The sequence below is a fragment of the Macrobrachium rosenbergii genome, chromosome 59 (assembly GCF_040412425.1).
Source record: "Macrobrachium rosenbergii isolate ZJJX-2024 chromosome 59, ASM4041242v1, whole genome shotgun sequence".
NCBI lineage: Eukaryota > Metazoa > Arthropoda > Malacostraca > Decapoda > Palaemonidae > Macrobrachium > Macrobrachium rosenbergii.
In genome coordinates, this window is record NC_089799.1 from 37614830 (window position 1) to 37636300 (window position 21471).

Below are 21471 nucleotides of genomic sequence, written 5' to 3' on the forward strand. Positions count from 1 at the left end.
ACTACTGTAATGGGTTTATTAAATTTCCTGTTGGTTGTTTTGGTGACCACCAAGCATTATTACAATATTCTGTAAGATTTATCGTACCACAATGTGAGCACTTTACTAAATATAAAATCAAGAAATAACATAAAAAATTCCAGAAGCCAAGGTACTTTTGAAAAACATAGCACATACCAACACATTTTACATGAAGTTTAAAAACCGAAGTTAAATGTTAAAAATATCTTATTGTCTTTCTGCTGCCATAACAAAACTGAGTGCTGATCAGTATGCAATGTACCTAAATAAGCTATAACTATGTTTAATGTCCTTTCTAGTGTGCAAATCAGTAAAACAAGATGAATATTTTAGAAATCTTTTAAAGAAGGGTTTTATATCAATATTTCAGATGACTTTTTTTACCATTTTTGAGAAAAAATGCACAAATAACAAAACTTACCTTTTCAGATATGTGGCCATTTCCTTCAAGACCTTTTGCTATGTTATTGTATTCTGCTATAAGCTCTTTATCACCAGCATTTTTTACAGCTTGTTCTACTCTCTCTATCTGGAATTTAAGGAGTTTCAAAAATATAAAACACTTCTATGATAAAATAAAGTTTTATATATATATTTACCAAGCAATTACTGTACATAGCTACTAGCTTCCTACCACAGCAGTCCAAAAATTCAAATTTCGCTGTGGCACCACCATCGCTAGTGTAGGTGACAGGGTCCCGCCCACTATCAGGGCTGACAAGTACAACTCAGCATGAAACTTCAATTTGTTTGAGCCCTGATGTCCATCTGTGGGGAAGGAGGGTGGGCTCTGATTATGTAATTGCTTGGTAAGTATATATAAAACTTTATTTTGTCATAACAATGTCATTTTTATATTAAGTGACTTACAAGCAATTACACAGCTGACTCCACATTGAGAGGAGGTGGGATACCTGGACATAATCTAATCCAAAACATTAATAAAGATAATGACTTTGAACTAGAAAGTTTGCTAGCACTGGCGCAATGCTTGCTGTACCCTACCTGGTAAGAGAGCTGCTGCAGGTAATTACCGCCTCTGGTCGGAGCTCATCTTAACCAGTAAAGGTTGTGGCAGGATGGCCAAGAGTATCCCCTACTTCAGTGGGTACTTTGCAGCCATGGAAGTTCACAGATGGCTGACAAAGACAGAAAGAGTACCCTTGCCCTTGGAACAGACCAGAATAAAAACCAACGGTGTCACCTACAAGCACAATTAAAAACCAAAAAACCAACATCCCAACCATAAAACTGGTGGGTACTCCAGGTACATTGTACCCCCCGGCTTCCCTTAACTCAACAACCTTACAACAAGGCAAGGAGACAGTAGAGGGACAGAGAGCCCCCTAGGCTTCCTCTCCCAACACCATGCCAGCCACAGATAAAGCCCTACCATACTACAATTTTAAAACACCGCTTTAACATCCTGAAGGTGGTGCAAAGCAAGCATGGATTTAGACCTCCAAAATGTTGATTGTAGAACTGAAGACAAGGACATTTGTTGAAAAGCAAGAGAAGTGGCAACGTCTCGAACCTCATAAGCTTTAACATTCAGGATTGAGAAGTTGTCCTCTTGAACCTGAGAATGCACTTCCGAGATCAGACTCCTCAGGAAAAAAGAGAGAGCATTCTTAGAAAGTGGGCACGAAGGGTTCTTCATGGAACACTCATGGAACACCAGAGGTTGTTCGGAGGGACCCCTGATCTTCTCAGTCTTGCGGAGGTAGTACCGCAAGCCCCTCACAGGGCAAAGAAGTCTCTCCTCTTCCTCTGGCCTGACAATGTCCTCCAGGCTCTTAATAACGAACGAGCGGGCCAGGGGTGGGAAACATCCTCATTCTTAGTGAGGAAACCAAGCTAGAGAGAGCATAGTGCAATGCTTTGCGCAAACCCAACTTTCTTGTTGATAGCTTGGAGCTCGCTAACTCGGCTCGCTGTAGCCAGAGCTAACAGGAAGAGTCTTCTTAGTGAGAGACTTAAAAGAGGCTGAACATAGAGTTTCAAAGGAGGAGCTTGAGAGCCACTTAAAAATGACATCCAAGTTCCAAGAGAGTATACCGGGATTGTCTATTTTAGAAGTATCAAAAAACTAAATGAGATTGCTAATATCCTGATTTGTGGACAGGTAAGGCCTCTATGCTTGAATACTGAGCCAAGCATAGCACTGTAGCCCTTAATCATAGAGGGTGACAATCTCCTTGAGGTCCTCAAGAAGAGTAAGGAGTCCACTATCTGGCTCACAGAGGCTTCAGAAGAAGAGATGTTATTCTGTCCACGCCATCTTCTGAACACTGTCCACTTGGACTGGTAGAGCCTGCTAGAAGAAGCTCTTTGACATCTAGCAATAGCTTCTGCAGCCCTTCACGAAAACCTTTTTGCTCTGACGAAGCTCCTGACAGTCTGAATCTTGTCAGGGCCAGAGCGGGACAATCCTTGATGATACCTGACAAAATGGGGCTGTTTGAGCAGCAACTGTTATTGTGGAAGCAGCCTCTGAAAGTCCACAGGCAGTCACAGCAGGTCCGGAAACCATTCTTTTCTTGGCCAGAATGGAGTGATGAGAGTCATCGAGACATTTCGATGAGACATGAGCTTGTTCAGCACGTCTCGGATCAACCCAAAGGGAGGGAGGGCATAAACATTGAGGCCCGTCCAGTCCAAAAGCATAGCATCTGTCACCCACGCTAGAGGGTCTGGGGCTGGGGAGCAAAACAGAGGAAGGAGATTGTTCCTCGACGTTGCAAAGAGACCTATAGAGGGCTTGCCCCAAAGCTTCCACAGATCGCTGCAGACTTTGGAGTCTAAGGTCCGCTCTGTCAGCAATACCTGGTGACCACGGCTCAGCTCATCCGCCAGGACATTCATTTTTCCATGAATGAAGCAAGGGAGAATCTTGACTTGTGCCTGCTCTGCTCAGAGAAGGTGGTCCTTCCCTGCCTCGTGGAGAGTGAAGGAGTGGGTGCCTCCCTGTTTGTGGACATAGGACAGAGCTGTGGTGTTGTACTAGTAGATCACTACGATTTTCCCGGAGACTAGCGGAGCAAATGCTTGGAGGCACATGCTTTTAATTCTCTGACATTGATGTGCAGCGACTTCTGGTCCAATGTCCACGTCCTGGAGACCTTCCGAGTTCCCAGCAGAGCTCCGCAACTTGATCTGAAGCATCGGAAAAGAATTCTGGGCTGGGGTTCAGAGGGAGAGAGATCCCTTCCTGAAGTCTTTCCTCTGATAACCACCATCGAAAGTCGTCCTTGCCTGGGTCCCTCTTAGAAGCCAACCACTCGTCAACCTCTTTCAAGGCTCTCTTCAAGGAAGAGGAGAGGACTAACTTGGGGAGGCAAAAATCGCTTGTTTGCTTCCTCATTAGAAGGTTGATGCGGGCAAATCCAGAGTCACAGACTGGAAAAAGTCAGGGAAGTTAGCTAAAAAGAACCTGAGAAGGCTCGAATAAGCGGAGGAAGGGGCAGAATCATGGTCATCTTCTTCCTCATCAGACAAGATAGGCAAAAGATAGGCTTCCGCATTCTTGGCAACTCTTCTTCTTCAAGAAACTCATCAGGTCCTCTAGCTGGTGCCGAACCGGGGCTAATGAAGAACCCTCTTGAGTCGATGCAAGTAGACGAGGGGATGATGGCACCAAGAGCTTCAGAGGAGGCGCAGAGCGGTCCACAGTTGGCACCGAATGAGCTGGTGCAGAAGCCTGAGTTGGCTTAGCTGGCGCCAGGCGCTCAGGAGAGGGTAAGAGCTCAGGCACCCAAGAGTACTTAGGCTGGGGTGACGAGCACTTACAATGAGGGTCTGAGCGCTTTGGCGACAAAACCGTATATTCTCCAGATCTGAGAGACTCCAGACTGTCTCAAGTCGACTGTCGATACTGCACTGACGAAACAGAAGGAGGAGGAACAGCGAAGCTGCAGGAGGGTTGGGGACTCACAGTGACCTCCTTAAACTTCTCAATAGGAGGCGGAGAGCTGTCCACACCAGCAGAATGCCTCCTCAAAGGACGGGAGGCGGAAGAACGATGCCAACGACGCCTCCCATCAGACAAAGAGTCCTCAGAATCCGAAGACAGACGATGAGCACTAAAAGAGATGCCTTTCTAGTGACGCCCTGCCACAGCCTGGGACTGGGCAACAGACTCGACAGCGGGAGTGACTGCCCTTGGGTAAACCCTACCAGCCTCCCTTCAACCTCCGGTACGTCTTCTCCCCGGTGCAGGGGAGCAGGACAGGGACCTTCGTCTAGGAGCACTGGTAGGACAGACAGCCACCTCCTTGGAAAGCACAACACTCTCACTCTGCACTGCACTTGCACTGGGTACACTCGAAGGTTTGTCTACAAAAGCTTTGAAAGACATACCTACTTCCGTTACTGTATTGGCCAGGAACTCAAACTTTTTATCGAACCGAGATTCAAGACTGGCAATGGTGTTGAGATCAGAAGCATGGGAACTGGGTAAAGAAGTATGCAGGTAAGACTGCAGGAGGGCTAAGGAAAGGAGACAAAGAAGGGATAAGAGGGGAAGAAACAGCACTACCCTCGACCAGTGAAGGCAAAGGAATAGCCTCTATACTAGCTCTATTTTTGGCTCTAAGAGCCACCTTCCTCTTTCTATTTCTATCAAGCTTATCTGAATGAGATCTAAAAACCTTCCACTGATGGTCATCCCATTCCTGGCATTCTGGACATGTAAATCTCCCTATTACATTCCTGCCCCCTACATTTGAATCACATTAGTGTGAGAATCGTAAGTCACTTTAACTAATCTAGTCTTGCAACCCTCAGTACAAAACTGAACACTAAAACTAGAATCTGACATCTTAATTAGGCATTATGTTAACCAAAGCTAACAAATAACTAATCGAAAAAAGGTCACACAAAATTCAAATACTTCACCAATACTGGAACAAAAAATTTGAAAAAATAATGAAAGGGACTGTCCAAAAACCACTGACGTTGATCGGGAGCCGGCAGAAAATGAACTGAAGTTTCCTGCTGAGTTGTACCTGTCAGTCCCAATACTGGGCGGGACCCTGTCACCTACATTAGCAATGGTGGTGCCACCGCGAAATTTGAATTTTTGGACTGCCATGGTAGGAAGCTAGTAGCTACTGTATGTAATTGCTTGGTAAGTCACTTATATAAAATTATATTTTACAATGAATGATTTCATAATAAAATTCTAAAACTGCATCTTGTGTTTGATAATTTTTGAAAATCAACAGCCTTAATTTCAAGGAATCCTTTGGCCCTTTCAGCAAATATCTGGATTGGGGTGTATTCCACAGATTCAGCGGAAGTGAATAGTTACAGTCTTGCCTGATGAAAACTTGAAGCCATTCAAATCTGCTCAATTTACAATTCAGTCAATTTCTGAACTGGATCTTGTGCTCATCCAGATATAAGGTGTACAGAATGTCTTAGGAATGACAAAAAAGATCGCATTAATCGCCAGTGCAAACAAGGTCACATTCCATACACTCCCTTGCAGAACTCCTTGAAGTCTTTTGGATAAGGTATTGCCAACTTGAACCTGAATGAAGCAACAAGCTAAAAATGGTTCAATAAGCAATTGCAATTCCACTCAAAGGCCTGAGTCATAAATATCTGTAAGGATCCCATGCCTCCAAGCAGTACCATATGCTTTTTAAGCGTCAAAAAATACAGACACATGACACTGCATACTGAATTTTCAAGACGAGTAGTAATGTACATCAGTTGTGGAATGCATTTGATGAAAGCCACACTGAGCAGAGGTGAAGATGCCTTCTTTTCTATACACTGTACAGGGTACTGTACTAGACCAGTCTAATACTGGCAAAATCTCAGAACAATTGGCTGGTAATGGGATGTTAAAAATTTATTCTTTTCTGGCTTTAACAAAGACAATATAAAAGATAGTTACCAAACACTGGGATAATCACTATCATGCCTTATTCTGTTTATAATAATGTAATGTTAAATGAATTTTTAGCTAGCACCCAATGTATAATAATAGAAATGGGGGAAAAGCATACAGGTCTAAATAAGACCAATCTAAAAGCATTGTGTTGACTGCCCAAGCTTGAGGATCCTGAACTGGAGAGCAGTACGCTGGCAGGCAGTTGCTGAACCTCCTAGAACTTGTGGATGCAAGGTCCATTCAGAAGACAGAATCTGGTTCTTCCTACTCAGCTGGCCTGCCACAATGTTCATTTTTCCTGAAACAAAATGGAACAACAGAAGGATCTTCCTTTCCTCTGACCAAGCAAGAATGCGACTCGAAAGGAGGAACAAAGCTTCCGACTTGTGCCTCCTTCATTGATCAGATATGCCAGAACTGCTGACTTGTCTGAAAAGAGTGCTAGATTTTTTTTCACAGTAGTAAATCCTCCAATGCCAGAAGGGCCTTCCACACTGCAAACATCTCTAACTGATTAATATGCTACAATGAGAAATTCCCTGCAACGACCAAGGTCGATGGATCCAACATCTTTGATTATCCTCAAATTCCCTTGAGACTTGAATTTTTAACAGGGTCCAGCTGAACTTACCTCTTCCAATGCCTCTTGAGAAAGAATTGAGTCTGCCTCATTCTCAGCCTGGCACCAAGAACCAGCTTCTCTAGTGATGTCATGTGTCCTGACAAGGACAACCGTTTCTTGGATAGAAATTCTTCTAGAATTAAAGGAAAGTTGTCTATATGTTTCTCCTCAGAGAAACCAAGAAATTCTAGGTATCCAGAAACATTCCCAGGTAACAAAGGTTTTGAGTTGGTATTACATTGGATTTTGAAACATTTATCAGTATTCTCAACATACTTGTCAACTTTAAAAGTACCTCTTGTCCTCAGGCTCCCCTTTAAAGTGGATGCTAGAATCAGCCAATCATCAAGGTAGAGAAACAACCGAATGCCTAACAGGTGAGCTCACCTGCCCAACTACAACAGGACTCTTGTAAAAACTTGAGGAGCTGAGCTCAGACCGAAGCACATCACCCAAAACTGGTACACCTTGCGCTGAACAACAAACTGCTATTGCCTTGAATTTAGATGAACTGGTACATGGAAGTATCCATCCATCAGATCTGATGATACCATCCAATCTCCTTGCTGAATTGCCACTAAAACTGAACTCAAGGAATCCATGGTGAACAGTCAGGTGAACGAAGCAGTTCAACTTGAGACATCCAGTATGGGTCTCCATCCTCCCAAAGCTTGTGGTACCAGAAACAGGTGATTTAGAACCCTGGCAATGAATCCAAGACTATTTCCACAGCTCCTTTTAGCAAAGGAGAGCCTACTTCCTGACACAGGATCTGGAACTTCTCATTTTGAAGAACTGGCTAGAGGAGGCTGGGAAAAGAAGGCAATGCTGTATCACTCCTTCAGTACCTCCACCACCCAGGGATCTGCCTCCAGATCCTGCCAAACCAAATAAAAGAGGCTCAACCTCCCTCCTACTAGGGGCTGAGGGCTTGATGTATCAGTTCTTAACAGGAGCTGGATTTTTTATAGGACGCTTACTGTTCTTCTTGAAAGCCCGAAAGGGTTGGCTTGAGGGTACCAATGACTTACCCCTTTTGCTTTGGGGAAACCTTGAAACTTTGCATTGACTTGAGGAAATGGCTGCTGCCATGGCTGTGTAAGCTTAAATGTTTGAGAGCAATGCAACAGAGATCTGGTTTCCGCTTTCTCCCCATCTTGCACTATTGTACCTAATGCCGCGGTGTCCAATAAAGAATGTAAGGGGTGATGAGCAATATCATCAGCCCTATGAGTCGAAGAGACAGAGGGAGCCAGAAAAGAAAAAAGAAAACAAGTGTTCCCTATGCTTGACAATCACAATAGTAAAGGCATGCACACCCTCCCCAAGGGAGTCTGACACTGCTCTACCGAAGCAGCCCAAAAAATCCACTGAATTGTTCCCCAAGTGCTATTTCTCTTAAGGAAGAGCAGAAATGATCTCTCTTGCTATTTTGTCTTTGGTTGCTATAACCATTTCTGATTAAGACATTACCTCTGTAACGTGGAAAACCGAGTGAGCAAAAACTCTAACCCCAAAGTAGTTAATACAACTTCCCTGAGGAAACCAATCTCTTTTTATTCACATCCAGTATCAAGAAAAATTGGTGTCTAATAGAAGACAGAGGGAAATCCTGCGACAGCCTAGTTTCACATAAAGAGGGGAAGAAAAGAGGAAGAACTTCTCAAAGAAACTTTCTGATAAAGCAACTTAGCCACTGTGTCAAATCTGCTTAGTGCCAATTTACCACGTTTGGAGACAGAAGGGGATCTCCTTAGGTTCCAGCTTAACAGTCCAAAGGGACATCGAATCCTGAACTACTGGTTCCTCAAAAGAAATCAGGAAATTTGCTAGCACAGACCTTAATCAGTCTCTGAAAAGCTGAAATGCTACCTGCTCATCATCAGCATCAGAGTCAATATCATGAGCTTCCGGCTCATTAGAGGGAAATCCTTGGGAAGCAGAAGTGGTGGCAGCAGAAACCCCTGCTCCTTGAGATAAAAAGTTTCAACTCCTCTAAAGCTGTTCCATACCAGAGGAATGGTTGGTGCCGCTTTTTGCCATGATGCCTGGTGCCAAAGAATCAACTGCACAGGAAACAAAGGCTTCCTGACCATTCTCACCATCCTAACTGAATAATTACCTGGCTGGCTGTTTAACCTCTAACTGCACCATTATATTATCTACTTTATTAGTCTGTCAACGAAAAATCCCTTCGACAAAACGTTAGTTAAACTAAGCGTCCAACGGCGAAAGGTTTATTCGACGAAATATCCGCCAACGAAATATCCAACGACAAAAAGTCCGGGTACCAGTAAAAGTATCGCAAAAACAAATTACATATATCACACAATCAATCTTTGAACACTCAGCCAAAGTAAATGTTAGATAATGACAGCAATTTTAACAAAGACCAATATCAGAAGCACACTGGCAAGAAAAAAAGTAATTTTGTAGGCTAAAGTACAAATAAGTGCAACCAAGAACAACTGCTCACACACAGAAAACTTGCCTACACCATCATGGAATATACACAAAACCGTGTTACTGCAAAAAAAAAAAACAGTAAGGCACACACCTCTGTCACTGAGTCAATAACTGGTTAACAAAAAACCTAAACTAATAAATGGAAAAAATCCAAAAAATGTGAACAGTAATTCCTGCTTGTAAAACCAAAAGAACAGCATTTACATTACAGCTGGAAAATAGCACATGAAAGGTACTTACAACAAACAAAGCTCAACTGAATCAGCAGTGAAAAAGCCTCACTTTTTGCACTGTTATCACCTGATAAAAGTAGGATTTCACAACTGAAAAAACCTTCACCAAAGCAATGATGATTATTTACGAGTGATAATTAAAGAGAAACCATAAATGAAGTAAAGAGGATTCCAATCATTGCAATCAACATCTGGGAGAGATCAAGCTGTGGAAAGGTCTGCAAACGTGCAGCAGGTGACAAGTTTACCACAAGTGGGCCTATGGAACCAGGATATATGCCATTACTAAGAATTCTTCTTCTTTTCTTCTGAGAATGGAGTGTCTGGGAATTTCACTCAGGAGCAGGAAAGGCTACATAAAAGCAATGGGGTTTAATGAATCAAAACTGAAAAGAAAAAATACTAGTTAATAGACAAATTTGAAAGCAAAAAGACAAAAAAAAAAAAAATGAAAGGCAAAGGGTGATCCAACATTGCTAAATTCATAAAATAAAGGTGCTTTGACACAGGTATGGAAGAGCTTGACTAAGGCAACTAGAAAACAAAGCAATATTACCAATGGGTAATCTTTGTAAAGTGCTCCACTTCCAAGTGAAAACACTAGGAACTAAAGAATACTAATAAAATGTCCATAAAATGCAGACATAAGTTAGTTATAGAGTAATCTTACTGTATTTCTGAGAATCTGTTGACTGTCGCCTCTTGAAAATGTATCTGGAAGGTCAACTCTCAACACAGACCTCAGGATTGGTAGAGCATCCTCAACTCTGCCTAATTCTACCAGTGACAACACCTGAAAAAAAAGACTATTCTCAGAAGGAAAGTTACGCTTTCTTAACTTCATACTGTATACCAAGAACACAAATGTAAAAGTTAATCAACTTTAAATGTGTATTTTTATGGAAAATATTCTTATCAAATTATTAAAATACTTTTTCACCTGAATACCAAAGCTTTTAAAATATGATTCACGAATACAGATTCATCACCTTTTCATAAGACCTTTTCAGTGATCTAAGCAGATACAGAGTGTAAATGAATTAGCATAAACCTGAGGAGAACATTTCTGAAAGACTGAAATAGGTCTGATAACTTTACAGTAGCATTTTCTTACTGATACTTAGTCTCAGGAAAGCTGTCTCTGCATTAGAAATATCTTCAAGAGTTCCAGTTTCACAGAAATCAATTATATGCTGGGAACAACTTATAAAAATAAAAAACAGAAAAAGAGTGTGGTCTAGGCAAAATTATTTGTTTTTGTTAACATCAAACACAGAAGTACCTAGTGTAGTTACATGTAAATAAACATGTATATAGGCAGTCCCCGGTTATCGGCAGGGTTACGTTCCCGACTGTGTGACAATAACCGAAAATCGCCAACAACTGAAAATCGGTGATAATAGCGCCGATCCTTGGTTATGGGTGCTGGTATCCAGTTATCAGTGCCGATAACCAGGGATCAGCGCCACCAATAACCGAGATCAGCGCCGATAACCGGAGATTGGCGCTGATAACCAGGAATCAGTGTCGAAAATCCGGTTATCATTGCCGCTAGACAAGCACCGTAAAACAGGATCACCGATAACTGGGGACTACCTGTATATCAAAGTACAAAGGGCAGGGCAAGAAGAAAAGAGAAAAATGCAAGAGTATCAAGGTTGCAAATCATTAATACTATACAAAAGAACATATATGGCAATTAACAGGTTTTGACATAGGAAAAACCTATTTTTGGTAGTCGCTGTTGAGTCCTCAAGGAGTTACCCTTCCATGGTCTACCAGAGATCCATGGTGAGCAAATTAATATCCAAGAATTCTCTTTTAGTTGGTCTCGTGGCCAGTATGTGTCTTAGTGATAAACACTATAACATGTGATGGAGTATGTTATGAACTCAAAGATAAGAGGGCACTTTCCACCATCTTCAGTGAAGCTGCACCCGGGTTGTTTCCATTGTCAAAACCTGCTAGAAGAAGAAGTGATTAATTTGCATGCACAGTCTGCCATATTGTCAACAAACAGACCCGCATGGAGACCAAGAAGCCATTACTTTCTGCTGGTCAATGCAGGATGATCCCTTACCCAAATCCCATGCCTTTTCATCAAGGAAGTGGGAGGGTTTTGAGGACTCAACAGCGACTACCAAAAATAGGTTTTTCCTACATCAAAACCTGTTTTTTGATAGTGTAGTCGCTTGTTTCGTCCTCAAGAAGCTTTACAAAGAAACTGACAGGTGACGAAAAGGCTTAAGCTCTAAAATTATAATCCCAACAACCCAAAGAAAAAACATTTCTGATCCAATGTCAGCCACAAGTTTCCAAATACCCCTCAGGTTTTGGTAACACAGAACAAAAAACTAAACACGAACTTATGTTTTAGGGTGAAGTTCTACAGTGACTTGCCTAAGCATGCTGGGTTTGGTTGCAGTCTTGTCGCATCTTCCCCAGCGATAGTTAGCATACCTGCCCGTCAAGGGGACCCCTGGTTTTCCACTGTAGTGCCTGTGGTGTTAGGACTGACCATACCACCTACTGATACACAGTGTAATTAAATCTGTTCTAGCTTGTAGCAATAATGTTTTAAGAATACTGTCTCTGATGACCACCCTGTACATTCAGAGACTTCTTTGAAAGAGACATTTCTGAAGAAGGCCAACATACAGTGGACCCCCGCCTATTCGCGGTTTCGAATTTTTCTGTGGAATGTATATACACATTATTCACAGAAAATTCCCCTATTTGCTGAATTTTTCATAGAGAAATATTCATTAATTACTGTATTTTCATATTTTCATGGCTAAATGCAGTGATAAAACTATCAAAATAGGCAGTTATAAGCATTTTTAGAGGGGTATCAAGTATTCACGGATTTTAGCTATTAGCAGGGGGGTTGTGGTACGCATCCCAAGTGAATATGGGAGTCAACTTACTTTCCTAACATCATGTGGCCTAGGAAAGGAGTTTGGATTTGCCTTATTAACGAGGGACACTAAAATTATTCTTAGCCCTTGTAGAGAGAGTGGTTTATTTGTGCTAAGATGTAGGAAAATCGGACCTTCTGGGGTGTTTGCCGTGACATCTAGGTAAACCTTAAGAGCTTGAACCGGGTATATGTTTTGTATGTTAAATTGAGCTTCCTTATCAGAATAGATTTCCTTCTTAAAGGATTCTCATTCTTGGCCAGGAAAGATGGGCCAGGGGATACTAATAATCGATGGTCAGTTGTTTGCGTGATGAATTGTCCACGTCTAAGAAAGCTCAGTTCACTAATACGAGGCCCTGATGCTAACGCAATCAAGAAGACTGCCTTTTGCATCATGCGAGTTGTGATTGTATTGGGTCTGCTGAACTGAGGAGTTGATATACGTCTAAGCACCCCATTCAGGGACCAAGTAATTGGAAGCCTTTTGGGAGCGGGTCTTTGTGGTGCAAATGACAGACACTTTTGTAAATAGAGGCTCGGCGTTTAAGGGTTAAATACTCTCAAAAATGTTTTAACCCACTGCCTGGTCCTAAAACCAGGTCTACATATATCTTAACTTCCTGGACTGCTTGAAACATATTTTCTTGCATTTTTCATTTTAGTTCTTTCCACATCTATCTATGTAAGTTTAAAGTAAAATGAACTTCAAAGAAGCAGTAATCTTTAACCTTCAAAACAACATAAACTCATCATACCTACTACTTACTTTTAAATTCATAATGGCGATCTTTCTCACATTAAATGCTCTAGAGAGGATCTCTAAGGAGATATGAGGGAAACCCTGATTTAATGCAAGTGCTGATGCAAATGAAATAATTCGTACATTGAGGTGAGTACCATATTCTTGTGACCCTTCAAAAATTTCGATCATTTTTTGGTAGCTTTCTGGAGTGTTCTGAAAAGAGAAAGTAAACATTTTAAGCAAAATGGACCTTGTTCACACAAGCACATATTTTAAACAAATATGAGCAGTTCCCTAGGAAAAAGCAACTGAATCTTCATTACTTGTTTACAAGTACTGAAGTTATCTGACGAACCAGTACCTGTAATAATCCCTCACTTTTCCAAAATTAACTTATACATGGCCTGTAAGTTTGAGGACATCAGTATGACCACCACTCATCTCTTTAAGTAAGTATGCTGGCCTTATCTCAAGAAAAAGGTGGACCCATTACAGGTAGTCCTCTAGTTATGATGGGGATATGTTGCAATGACCCCATCATTACTCAAAACTATCGTAACTTGGAGACAGCCTAGCCTACTGTACGCTATATAATCTATACATATCTGTACTGTACTGTTAGTTATTTTTTATTTCTAATTGGTCTGGCTATTCAATGCAGATTGGAGATTTCACAGCCAGTGCACCATTGAACAAGACTAATGATAATACACACAGAGAAACTGCATAACACAAACAAGAATTGGATGTGTACTGTACTCACCAAGATTCAGTCCATTGTCAGCTTACTTGAATGATGCCAGGCTGTTGATGGCTATGTTGAACTAAATATCAGAGGAGAAGGATGGCAATGATAAAGCAGCAGGTTCATCAATTCGCTCCTCTTCCGCTGTTATTGCTTCGGCTGTTAGTTCAGGTGTTACAGGGGGTATGATTTCGGCAAAAGAGTCGTCACGAGATGTAGAGGGCTGAGGCTCAAATGTGGTGGAAGGCGATGGCACTGGAGTTATTTTCTTAAGGAAGTAATCCATTATAGCTTGCACAGTGCATTTTTTTCGTTCTTCATAAATGACTCGGTAACTTGCAAGAACATCTTGAAGTCCTCTCTCAACTTTAGCAAGTCGTTCCAAGTTCACATCCACATTACTGAAAAGTTTCATTCCATGTTCAATTGAGGCAAATGCCTCTGCCATTGTTTTCATCATAAACTTTTGCACTGGCTCTTCTTCAATTTCTAATTCCTCTTCTGCTCTTTTTCTCTCTTCTGCAAGTTCAATTAAATCTTCTGCCATTAGCTCTACCTCTTGGACATCTATGAGTTCTTGGATATCTTCATCTTCATGTTCTAAATCTAAACTTTTCCTAAGTGACATGATCTTTTTATTAATTTCCACAACTGCTTCATCCTTACTGAAACCTTTAAATGAGTTCACATACACTTTTAGCAGATTTTTCCAAAACCCATTCATACACTCTTTCGTTACCTCCTTCCAAGCCCTTCAGATGTTCAGAATGGCATTCAGAACATTGAATTCCTTCCAGAAAATTCTGAGCTCTTTGTCCTCATTATCCATACCCTCAACAGCCTGTACAAATGTGTTCCAAAGATAATAGGCCTTGAATGTAGCCACAGCACCCTGATCCATGGGTTGTATGAGAGAAGTTGTGTTTGGTGGCAGAAACACAACTTTTACATTCTCGTTAGTATCTCCGATGTGCTGAGGGGGACCAGGAGCATTGTCCAGAATCAGCAGAATTTTGAAGGGGATGTTGTTTTCCCTACAATATTCCCCCACTTCTGGAATAAAGCAATGAACAAACCAGTCTTCAAATAGGAGTGCAGCCATCCATGCTTTCTTATTATGCTGGTAATGCACAGGCAACATATGTTTATTGATTCTTGCTAATGCCCTCGGATTTGCAGAGTGATAAATCATGAATGGCTCGAGTTTATACCCAGCCACATTTCCCCCCCTGCAGAAGAGCCAGTCGATCTTAGTATGCCTTAAACCCGGGCATCATTTTTGCCTCATTGTGGATGTAGGGCCATTCAGGCATCCGCTTCCAATACAGTCCTGTTTTATAAACATTAAAGATTTGAATTGACAAGTACCCTTCATTAACAATGATCTTATGCAAAGCATCCTTAAATTTAGTGGCTCCTTCAGCATCAGCTCTTGCTGCTTCACAGCTAATTTTCATACTATGAAAATTATGGCAGGTTCTGAAATGCTGAAACCATCCATGACTTGCTACAAAATCTTTGTTGTGGGTATCATCATAGCATTTCTTTAGATCCTTGAAAAGCAAGCACACCTTTGTTTGAATAGTCATGAAGCTGAGTGGGTGGCATGTGCTTTTTTATCTGGTCCTCCATCCACGTGACCAGCAACTGCTCCATTTCTTCCAGAGGCCCTGTCCTCTTCTTTGTTATAATTGTCGAATGAACTGAAGCAGATGCCTTTACAGCGTCCATTATCTGTTTCTTGTAGTTAATGATGGTGGATACCACTGACTGCGATAGATGATCGTCACGTGCGATGGCAATGACTGCCTTTCCAGCGGCATGCTGGTTGGTAACTTTCATTTTCTGCTCTAAAGTGATGGAATGCCTCTTCTTCATCACACCACCAGCAAGAGACTCACTTGGGCATTTGGAAGACATGCTGATCTTACACAAGTTTGAATTTTAAACAGTTTAAAATGGACAAAAATCACACACTAACACTGACATAACTTTGCACAGTAGACGGTAAGCGCGAGCGAGGGATTGATCAGGGTGACAGATACAGACATCCCAGCCTCTCGGGGCAACGTATTGTACATCGTACGCTGCTGCCTGTGCCCGCTGCACGAGATTTAAAATATTTTCATTATTGTCATGTTGATATCGCCATCGTAACTTCAATGTACCACAACTCAAAACATTGTAACTCAAGGACAAATTATACTCTGGCCAGCCCTCTGTGAGATAAGTATTTTGACTCAGTGGTCTGATTTACTACTTAATAACAATGACAATGCATAAAGCACACTTGGACTGGTGTTATCACCCTGACCAATCCCTCACTCGAGCTTACCGTCTACAGTGTAAAGTTATGTCAGTGTTAGTGTGTAATTTTTGTCCATTTTAAATATCAGGAAAGTTGTGTTCATCACTAGACACACAAACAGTGAAGTACTCTTGGTTCCTACTGATAGGTACAGATGGCACATATATAAACAATTAATCTTCTGTCTGGAAAACAGACAGTGTGGTTGGAAACATTTGAGGCTGAAAGTAGGAATGATTTGATTGATGGGGTTGAGATAAATGGAAAAATACTTACGATTTTATAACATGCTGCCATGGCAAGAGTCAAACAGTTCTTTGGATACTTTATGCCATTAAGTCTCTTCTCCTGAAGTTCTTCAAAAATATCTATAGCATCCTGGTACAAGCCTCCTTTATATAGTAGATCTATTGCCAACTGGTATGATGCAATCTGATCAAAAAATCCCTCAAGTTCTTTTGATTTCAAAGCCTGCAAAGTTTTAACAATATTTACTCACCCTGAACTATTTATAATAATTCTAACAAAGAGAAACATTATCAAATCAATCCTTTTGCTACGTTACAATGCACAATAATACAGTTCATGAAATAAAAAAAGAAGACATAAAACTGGTTTAGTATTAATTTTTATCCATAATCTTTCTCAATTATTGTAGCTTTAAAGAAAGCTTCATTACTAATAGGTTTTGTCAATATAAATTCCAATTCAAACTGCCTTTAATTAGAAAGTATTTATCAATAAGAATGATGTTATACTTTAAACTAAGTTTAAATTCACATTGACCAACAATACAGGGAAAATAAGAAAAAGTTTGTGTCCCTAAAATGTACAAACCTATAAAAATCATCCAAAAGTTCATGTCCTCACAATGTAAAGCCCATAAAAAATAATCAAAAGTCTGTCCTTACAATTCAGAAACCTCTTATCTTAAACGAGTCATTACTTAAGTGGGAGGTATCAATTCATTCAGTCTCCATTATTCATATTACACAAGAGAGACATAAAGTTGGATCTTGAGATGCCTCCAGGGATTATGGTATTCTTCATACTGATCACTAAAAGTATGGAATCTTTTGTGTAAAAATAATTTGTTTTGACAACCTCATTACTTATAAAAAAAACCACGCTCATAGTCAACAAATAATCCAGATAAGGAAGATAGTAGTCACTGTGCAAACACAGAGTAATAACCATAATCAATATTCATGAAGCATGAACAATGAACTCCAAGTGGGACTTGGAGAAGGTAACTCTTACAATTATGAAGATGTCATACAAACTCATCCATCATAATTAGCTTTATTCCCATTACTGAACTCCTCCAGAAACATATCTTTTGATGTCCTAAAGAAAGAAACAGTAGAATAGCATGAAACAACTATTCATGCGTATATGTCTACAATATATGTCTACAACCCAATGGTAGGTAGTAACTGCCTCCCTCATCCTTTTGCATTAAACAATCGCTGACACAGCAAAAACAGATGAGACTGGGAGGTGGGCACATTTTTACGATTATTGAAAATAAAAATAACAATTCTCATATTAAAATTGGTTATTTCTATATTTACCTAACACTCACATAGCTACAAGTATTGGGCGACTGGCAGCTGAGAAAAAATAAAAGAGGGTTGTACCAGGCTTATCAGTCTATCTCATCATCCAGTTGCCTTCCCTTCAACTCTGTTTTCTAAGCCTCAGTTAAGTTTTCTACCCACCGGACTGCCAGTAAGCTGGGCGGGCACTACAAATGTTAGGTAAGTATAAAAATAACCAACTTTACTATGGAAATTTGTATTATTTCTAAGAATCTTTCCTAACATTCATTTGGTTGACTATCAAATTAAACCCAGCCCACAGAAAATGAACTAAAGGATGACTCTTGTCTGCTGCAAGACAAGCAGGTAATCCCATTGGCAATGCCTGCCTCCATAAAGGATTGACATCACAGATAATGGACCTTACGGGGTAAATGTACCATGTCTGGAAGTTCCATTACAGAGGGATCTCCTTTAAAGTACAGCAAAGACTGTAAGCTCATAAAAAAGATCGTGGCGCACACTGTCAGGACAGACCAGCTTAAACTAAAATACTTACTTAATAGCTCATATACACATGTGCACACTAATACCCCCATAACTTAGTAACCAGATTTTAAAACAGAAAATGAAGCAATTTCTTTACTGTGGTTCAAGCTAAGTGGTCCCAGCAGCAACTAAGAGATTTAATGTAAGATAAATTCTTTATGAAATCAAGGTGTGGCAACATTTCTCAATTCGTGTGCCTTCAGCTTAAGAACAGATGGGAAGGACTCCACCTAATTACAATAAGCTTAGCAACCTGCCAAACATATAATCACAAACATAGTATATCTAGATATAAGAATATTTGGATTTCTAACATCGCAGAATAAATTATGCACATTTATTGCTATAGGCTTAATTCTGCATACACAAATCATAAAGGATCTAACTGGAGGGCTTCCTCTTTATTCCCCAACTAAATCAGATTTGGAACACTGAAGAGAGAAAATTATTTTCACATCTGATCTGCCTGGAAGTGCAGCAAAAGACAAGAAGTGCAGTAAAAAGGAAAGGATTGTATCATTTAACAAGCCAACCCTATAAAGAAACTTACACCAGAAGGCCACTAAGGCCAAACTGAATGACTTCATCAAAAATGGAGTAAACCGAACAAACTTGGGAAATGTCCTACGCTGGCCTCAAGTCGCCCCCACCTTAAGAATACGAAAAAGTCAATGGTAAAATCTTGGTGACTAGTCTAAAATTGGCTCAAATGCCTCCTTGTATAACAACTGTCTGATCTTGTCTTCCAAAACTCACAACTTCTCTATGTGAAGAGGGTGGGCCAGGAAGGATATCAGGAATGCCAGCAAAAGGTAAAAAGTATCCTTCCCTGAAAACCATCATTACCCATGATTCTTCATGAAGATTTGCCAAACACTCCAGACACTCTATACATGGCCTCCTACTTGACCTTGAAAGTTTGAAATGTCAGTTATGGTTCCATCCGCTTTTATTTCAATTACAATGTGAGCCCTGATAACCTTTAAAGAGGAAAAAGGGGCATTGCGGGCTGTGCAGATTCGCTGACGACTGTATGGACTTGCAGACAACCAAGGAAATTTACAGATCCTCGTCCCGACTCACAGACAACCATGCAGACTATAGTACATTCACATCAGCCGTGCATTTGGTGCCTAGCGTTGTCCCTTACGACGCTCCTGATTGCTAGTGGTCACCCAATCACAGCGCTGGAAAGTGGCCAGTCTAAAGTCTCTCTCAAAGCACCAGAGAGTGAACATCTCTGCTCCGACACCTGAGGAACATGTCTTGCAAAAGTTATAACTTTCATTACACCTCAGTTTTACCCAAATAATAGTAATGTTTCCCAATTTCATCACTAAACATGTCAAGCCAATGGTTGAAGGATTACAATGATATATGAATTATTTACTTCAATAAACTTAATGGTAAGATATTTGGTAGTGAAATAAACAAGAAATTTTTAAAGATAAAATGTATTCTTTCATTCTTTACATGGCATCACAGTGCATTCATCATTTATCATCTTGTGTCTCATAAAATTTCGTAGCTTAAATGTCATGGATGGCAATGCTACCTAAAAAGTATAGGTAGGGCTATCAATCAATATGAAAATAACAAGCAAGCAATTAAGAATATTAAAATGTGCAGGGATGCACGCAGACTATAGCTTATCCAAGGTAACCAGCCAGTTCTTTACCCATTCCTTACTTCTTGAGGAATCTCTTGCTTTCGCTTGCTTGTTATTTTGATATTGATAGCCCTACCTATACTTTTTAGGTAGCATTGCCATCCATGACATTTAAGCTACGAAATTTTATGAGACACAAGATGATAAATGATGAATGCACTGCGATGCCATGTAAAGAATGAAAGAATACATTTTATCTTTAAAAATTTCTTGTTTATTTCACTACCAAATATCTTACCATTAAGTTTATTGAAGTAAATAATTCATATATCATTATAATCCTTCAACCATTGGCTTGACATGTTTAGTGATGAAATTGGGAAACACTACTATTCTTTGGGTAAAACTGAGGTGTAATGAAAGTTATAACTTTTGAAAGACATGTTCCCCAGGTGTCAGAGCGGACATGTTCACTCTCTGGAGCTTTGAGAGAGACTGCAGACTGGCCACTTTCCAGCACTGTGATTAGGTGACCACTAGCCAATCAAGAGCATCGTAAGGGACGGCGCTAGGCACCAAATGCAAGGCTGATGAGAATGTACTATAGCCACCGACACTGCAGACTCTTTGACAGTCAGCAGACACTCAGATGTTCGAGCGGACTTGATTATAACGGACTTTCTCACACCAAGTACAGGCCGAAGACATATGGAAAACACAGAAGTCTAGACACAGGCATAACTGCGGGTTTGTCAAACTCAGACAAATCCTTCTGCAGAACAGACTCAATTCTCTCAACTGTGTCCTGAGGGAAGAGGTGCTATAGGCCTGGAGGCAAAAATAACAGGGCTGAATGAGATTGTGTGACTCCCTCAGTAGTAAAAGAGCACCCAAGTTTTCTCTTTTTGAGATTTCATTATAAAGAGCGCAAATCTCTAAAAAAAAATCTGTCATCCTTGCCCACACAAGACAGGACTCAGAGACAAAACCGAGGCAATGTCTCTCATCAAAAAACTGGAAGTCTTCTATCTTCTTAGCCAATGCTCAAGCTGCCTAAGAGGAAGGAGCTTTCTTCACGAAGCTTAAATGTCCTCGTCTGCAAAGGACATGACTCATAGACACTAATTGTCATGAAGGTGGCGCCCTGTACTGAAAGGGGGACCCTATCTATATGCAGACAAATGTTCCACTGAACAATGAAATGGACAATATAGAACCAGTCAGACAACATTAGATTAACACAAAGTCATTCATTTTTACATCACCAGCTGTGTATTTGTCTTGTAAATACATTGTTGTATTTTTTAACATTTCATTTACTTATAAACAAATAAATTAACAAAAACACACCTGTGCTAAAGTAGCTCAGCCAGATCTCTATGTAGCAAATTATGCTACATTAGTACTCCCTATATGGTATTATTATACTCTTACATTTCTGTATCAATATGCTGCAATTTTAAAGCAGTATACTGTACAGTACAATGCACATAAAATCACAGTAACTCATTACTGCTAACTACTTTAGCAGCTTTCCCACTCAGAGGGGGTTATATAAAATAACAGTACTGTACAGGAAAAAGGAAAAATAGTAATATATACCTGCAACATATACTGTGGCTGATTCACGTAATGAAACATGCGCATGACTACTGGTCCAAAAATATACACACCAAAACGAAGCCCAACATTCTGTGAGTTAAACCTGCCAAGAAGGATATAAACAAATAATATCACACAAATTTTGATATGCAAATTAATAATAAAATATTCACATAAACAGCAATAAGAAAAACCATATTCCAGTGAAAAC

The 21471-nt window shown here is 40.3% G+C and overlaps 1 protein-coding gene across 1 annotated transcript in view; it reads right to left on the reverse strand.

Annotated features, from left to right (window-relative positions):
- The window catches only part of LOC136837435 (pentatricopeptide repeat-containing protein 2, mitochondrial-like), a 34152-nt gene that overhangs the window by 2670 nt on the left and 10011 nt on the right, over nucleotides 1–21471 (reverse strand). The window contains exons 3-7 of the mRNA XM_067102214.1: nucleotides 21261–21363; nucleotides 16236–16430; nucleotides 12931–13119; nucleotides 9915–10037; nucleotides 443–550 (exon numbers count right to left, since the gene is read on the reverse strand). Coding sequence (XP_066958315.1) covers nucleotides 443–550; nucleotides 9915–10037; nucleotides 12931–13119; nucleotides 16236–16430; nucleotides 21261–21363 — 718 coding nt within the window. The remainder of the gene's footprint in view (nucleotides 1–442; nucleotides 551–9914; nucleotides 10038–12930; nucleotides 13120–16235; nucleotides 16431–21260; nucleotides 21364–21471) is intronic.